General features: G+C 47.2%; 2 protein-coding genes across 2 annotated transcripts; both read left to right on the plus strand.

Moving 5' to 3' along the window:
- Nucleotides 1–908: 908 nt before the first annotated feature.
- LOC125373482 lies at nt 909–3,926 on the plus strand. Its single transcript, XM_048384581.1, has 2 exons — nt 909–3,140; nt 3,526–3,926. Exons 1-2 carry the CDS (start codon nt 2,813–2,815, stop codon nt 3,924–3,926), a joined length of 729 nt encoding a protein of 242 aa, XP_048240538.1. The 5' UTR covers nt 909–2,812.
- Nucleotides 3,927–4,467: 541 nt separating this feature from the next.
- On the plus strand, nt 4,468–5,843 carry LOC125373483. The gene is made up of 2 exons (XM_048384582.1): nt 4,468–4,557; nt 5,380–5,843. The coding sequence occupies exons 1-2, from the start codon at nt 4,491–4,493 to the stop codon at nt 5,841–5,843; spliced, it is 531 nt and encodes a 176-aa protein (XP_048240539.1). The 5' UTR covers nt 4,468–4,490.
- The last annotated feature ends 381 nt before the right edge of the window (nt 5,844–6,224 follow it).

Genomic DNA, 6,224 nt, shown 5'->3' on the forward strand with positions numbered 1-6,224 from the left:
TCACAACAGATTGTGGAAACACAATCACAACAAGTGAATGAGGAAATACCAGTGATTGCGAAATCACAAGCCAGAGTTACTAAGAACCCCAGAAAAACTCAGCTGGTAGGAAGGGCGGGCTAGCGAGGAACGCGAAACTAATGCATAATTAAAAAATATTGAACATAATCGTCCGATTAAAACTTGGGCTCCCTATGCACTAGGAGTTGTTGCTATAGCGGTGGTATGGTTGTTTTATAAGACTGGAGAAGAGAAAACGTCACCCCCGATTACACAACAACAAGTTCAATTAGAGGTTAGCCCCCCATATAATGCTATAATGACTACTCCAGTTACAGATGGTAAAATGTTGGTAAACGCAACGTATCATTCAGCGGTGGTCAGCGGCTTGGCCAGTGGCTATGCCTGCATAGCTAAAGTGATTACTAAAGCCACACCACACAAGCCAGATTTTAGTGGTTATGATATCGGTATGGTAATTCTCAATATTGGATTGGCTATGGCTACAAAATATATGCTCATCAAACAAGGGCTTATTCCAGAAGATATAATGAAGTAATTAAACATTTGAATATTTTATATTCATATAAATATGGCAACAATTGCGATGATGGGGCTATTGTTAATGCTCTAGCTTTTTCGGGGAGTAATTATTTATTTTCTACTCTGAGGGAATCAAATGCTAAGGAAGTTGAAGAGGAGTGTAAACGACATAATAAAGCATTAGAACAACTCGAAGCAGCCCAGTCACAATGGACCAGACAGAGTATATTAAGATTAGATTTTATTAATGAAGAACTGCGTAGGCAAGGACATTCAATTCAAACGTTTAAGGATGTTGAATCTGCCATGCACGAATACTTCCTCGTTTATGGATAAAAACTTGACCCAATACAGAGACCAACAATAAGTCAGTTTTATACACCATCAGAGGAACAAAAAAACAGAGAGAAAGCATTTATAGCTTTGGGATGGACAGTCAATGTAATTTTCAGTTATACTACAATAACTTCGCATAAACCATGACCTGGTCAGGGTGAGTCTTATCAACCATGTCAACCTGACTGCTAATCTATAAATAACCCTGACTGGCTGTTAAGTTATGTCTGGCTGACTGTTGTCTACTTTTAGCTACACATAAGCTATGATCTATTACGTGTCAACTAATCTATAAATAGCGATGACAACTATGACTCACCAGTGGAGATGTGATTTGCATTTAGACAAATGATATGATAGATTTACACTCATGGGGAAAAAAATTCAATGCAACCAACATTCTGTGGGTATTTACTGTGGTATTTACATTTAGCACTAACTACTAAATGACTTTATCGCGCGTATCCAAACCATTGGCTAATTACGCCCGTGACCCAATCACCCCTTGTAACTCAATCACCCCCGGGTCACCACCCTGCACCGTGCCAGGGGCAATAATCCCGCGCAAGCATCATCCCGCCTTTGTTATAGTCCATCATTTGCGCGCCATCTCACTTCAAGTACACACGTTTCGCTGTATCTAATTGCTTTCGCTTTGTACATTTCCTTTGTACGGAATCGCGACCATTTCGCCGATTACGCTTTGAATAACATCTATTTCAACACTCGCCGTATCGTATTTACACAATTGCAACCGTTTCACTGATTACTGTTTGAATACCACCTTTTTCAGCACTTGCCGTATCGCATTTATTTCGTTCTACTCCTGAACTTCATCCTCGGGACATTTTTACACTTGTGGAATACCAACTCACCACCTCGACCTTCCGTGATGCCTCCCAAGAGAAGATCAGCCGTCAACCATAAGCTTGTGAGGGGAGCCAAGCAGGCCAGGACAACCAGGAGACAAACCCTGGGAGTACACATTATGCAGGAGGCAACAGCTGATGGTGAGTCTTCCAATTATGGAAATATCGAAGGTGGCAACACAATCAACGTGCAATCGGCACAGCTCGTAAATGCCACGCAGGCTGCCAACTCGGCTACCCAGGTAAACGAGCAGCTGGAAAATATACTCCAGCTGCTTAAACATTCAGCGCCCGGCCCGGTTAGCGAAAAACAAACAGGTAAGGCTTGGTTTTAGTTCTCCTGCCATTTCGCTCAACATAGGGAGAATCCCCGATGCTCACAACGAGGCCGACGGTGATGCAGCTTTGCCAGCCAATCAGAATGCAGGATATGGGGATTCCCTATCCTTCCGTGTTGATTGGAAAGACGCAAACGTCAAACAACATGTGAGGGAAAAAATCTGGCGTGGCACGATTCCTCAGGTAAGATAATTTTTAAAGCAGCAACCAAAGCACCTGTCCCTGGCAAGCTGGACTTCAGCTTTCCACATTTTCATGTATATCTATGTTAGAAGGCACTCCGAGGTCCGCACAACCCAGGGCTTGCTGTCCTACATGGAAACCATAAGAACGGCGGCACTTCGATTCGGGGGGGATGCCTGGTCAACCTACGACCAACAATTCCGACACAGAATGTCAAGGGACCCCTCACGACGCTGGGACAACATTGACGGGGAGTTGTTGCTGAAGTACATGGTCACACAGCCGGTACGCCAACCAGAGTCAGGCGGACGGGGCACAATGACACGCGTACAGGGGGACATCGACAGTCAGGTATGCTTGGATTTCAATAAATTTGGCTGTAGCAGGGTCAACTGTAAGTACACTCACAAATGCGGTAAGTGTGGCAAAAATTCCCACAGCTCTAGGACCTGCTTTCGAGGGAATGGGGTCCAACCGACCCCATACAAGCCCAATCAGCCTTTACCCTAACAGAAAACCAGCCGTCTAGGCAGGTCAATTCAATGGCCCCTTCCCCCGTGGATCTCAATGAAATGGCACCCTGGTTACACCAATATGCTAAAATCAATAACAGAGATGCAAATTATTTATGGGTAGGTTTTAGCTTTGGTTTTAAGCTCGAGTTCCAGGGAAGCCGCACTGGTCGCCTGGCACAAAACTTGCGATCAGCCACGCATCAAGACACGTCAGGCTACGTCAAACAAAAACGACAAAAGGAAGTCGACATTGGCAGGATGGCGGGGCCCTTCAAGGACACCCCCCTGGACAACCTCCAAGTATCCCCAATAGGCCTGGTGCCCAAGAAGCAGCCAGGCTATGGTCAGCATCTGGGTAAGCATGCGGAGGAATTCCGTCTAATTCACCATCTATCCTACCCCAGGGGTAAATCTATAAGCGACTTCATATACAGAGGCCTGCTCCGTTGTGTATGTCAGATTTGATGAAGCTACTCATATGGTTCAACAACTGGGAAAGGGAGCACTATTAGCAAAATTGGACATTCAGTCGGCCTTTAGAATTATACCAGTCCACCCATCCGATTTCGAGCTGCTAGGCATCAGATTCGAAGGTGAGTTCTATTTTGATAAATGCTTACCATTTGGCTGCTCCATATCTTGCGCCATATTTGAAACGTTTAGTACCTTCTTGCAATGGTGCATGCAATCACATCTTCCAACGTGTCAGATCATGCATTACCTGGATGACTTCCTAACAGGGGGCACAGCAGGCACCAGCCACTGCTCAGACAACCTCAGCGGGTGCGTGAATACACTGGAACAGCTTGGGGTCCCTATTGCGCACGACAAGACGATGGGCCCCACGACCAAACAGACATTTTTAGGGCTGGAAATCGGCACTAATGCAATGCAGATCAGAATCCCAGAGTCCAAGATCAAGGAGGCGACAAGGGAAATCCAAGACATCCTGTCAACAGGTAACATCAAGGTCACAAAAAGGGCCCTTCAGTCCCTCATAGGCAAGCTTTACTTTATGTGCAGGGCTATACCAATGGCAAGGGCATTCAGCCGAAGGCTAATCGATCTGCTTAGCAAAGGTAAGCAACCATTTCACCACATTAGGATTACCAGCTGGGTCAAGGAAGACCTACAAATGTGATTAACATTTCTTATGAGTTGTAACGGCATTTCAGTGTTTCAGGACCAACTATGGGTAGACAGCGACTTCCTCCAGCTGTTTTCAGACGCAGCGGGTGGTGCCCGCTTTGGGGCCTACATGCAGGGCAAATGGTTTAACGGCGCATGGCCAACCCAGTGGGTGACGGATGGAACTACACAGGACTTGACGCTCCTGGAGCTGTTCCCCATCACACTGGCCATCCAACTCTGGGGCAAGCAACTTGCAAACAAAAAGGTCCTCTTCTACTGCGACAACCAAGCTGTCGTAGCAATAATCAACAAACAGTCTACCAAGGCCCCCTGAGTGATGAGCTACTCCGTCGCCTAATCCTGCAGTGCCTCCTATATAATATTCTGTTTAAGGCAAAGTATGTCTGTTCCACTGCTAACACTATTGCCGATGCTCTCTCGAGGTTTCAGCTCAAACGCTTCCGAGAGGCAGCACCAGCCACGGACCAGAACCCCACACCTATCCCGTGCAACATATGGCTGATCTGAGGCAGGAAGCCGGCAGACTCCTACAACAATCTCTGTCTACAAACACATGGGCCACTTACCAAACAGTCATCAATGCCTTGCACCAGTTCCGGTCCACACACCAGCTACAAAAGGTGTGGCCAGTCCCGCTGGATCAGGTCGTAAACTTTATTGCTTATCTGTCAGTCACTCACCACTCCCCAGCGCTGTCTTCACAGCACAAATTCCACGGGCTCACTGACTGTACAAACCATTTCCTGGTGGGCAAGATTTTAACAGGCTTACACAAATCAGCGGGCCGACCAGACACCAGAAAACCGATCACTGCAGATCTGCTGCAGGTAGTAACCAACAATCTGCCACACGTATGCTCATCAGCATATGAAGCCTGACTGTTCAAGGCAGTCTACTGCACAGCCTTCTTTGGTTTCTTTAGGGTTAGCTGGCTGGTCCAAACTGGACCCTCAAAAACAGGTTGCGCCATCCAGAATTTAAGATTCTCGGGCAACCCCCAGCAGCTTTCAATCCATCTACCACACTCAAAGTCTGATCAGTACAGGATGGGGACAACAGTTACAATGTCATCTATACAAGGTAATCCGCTATGTCCGGTAGTCGCCACCAAGCACTACCTGGAGGCGCGCCCCTCCGGCCCACAACATGCATTCGTTCATTTCGACCATTCCCCATTACAAGGTACCAATTCCAGGCACTCCTAAAAAAGGCCTTAGCACACAGCAACATAAACACGGCTTGCTATTCTTTGCACTCCTTCCGCATTGGGGCAAGCCACATCAGCAGCCATGAACGGGGTGCCGGAACACCTCATACAGCAATACGGCAGGTGGAAATCAGATTGCTACAATGCTTACATATGCTTACCAACAAATTTAATGCTGCACAATCAATTCAAATAGTCTTTTCATGGTACTTACTACACTTCTTATTGTTTACAGTTTGGATGGTGGGATCCAGCTACATGGCCAGGGCACGACAGTACTTGCTCCTGAATGGCACCAGTCCGAACCAACCGAGGATGCTATGGCTGGCACGAGGGGGGATGAGGTGGAAGGAGGTGGACACCATTCTAGATGCACAGGTCAAGGCGACACGGCGCAGCCCCAGAGCCCTCATCATTCACCTGGGCTCCAACGACCTGTGCTCGGTCAAGGGCAGCCAACTCTACCTTGACATGGTGGCATCAATCCTTCGGATACAACTCCAGCTTCCTGACACCAAGGTCATCGTATCGTCAATGCTACCCAGGCGCTACTGGCACGATGCCAGGGATCCACTAAAGATCGAGGGGATGCGGAAGAATATCAACCGCCGACTGGGCAACCGAGTCAAAGAGCTTGGCGGTACAATAGTGCCACATCCCCAGATCCTAGCATCAGACAAGACATGGTATGCCTGGTAGAGCGTCCACCTCAGTGACAAAGGACTGTGTGTTTAAGGACAATTTCTTGCATGCTCTGGCGCTTGTTTTGCGCCAGTAAGGATGTTTTCAGTACATAGGCAGGCTGGGCAACAATGCTATCTCCCCGTATCGCGTGCCCGTGGGTGTGGGGTAGCACTCTGGTGCTTTGTGGAGGGGTTCTTGTGGGCTACACTGCTAGTAACAAATTAACTTGCTTCCAAAGATAGTTTTACATACAAAACTCAAGAACATATTCCTTGTGGGTTTGGATGTATAGTTGTAAGGTATGATGGGAAAACAAACCCGCCCGTGATTTACAGTGGTCTCGATGCAGCGGGAAAATTCCTAGAATATCTACAAAACGAAGAGAGAATAAACAGG

This window comes from Haliotis rufescens, unplaced genomic scaffold (assembly GCF_023055435.1).
Source record: "Haliotis rufescens isolate VD_foot unplaced genomic scaffold, xgHalRufe1.0.p SCAF_5, whole genome shotgun sequence".
Classification (NCBI taxonomy): domain Eukaryota; kingdom Metazoa; phylum Mollusca; class Gastropoda; order Lepetellida; family Haliotidae; genus Haliotis; species Haliotis rufescens.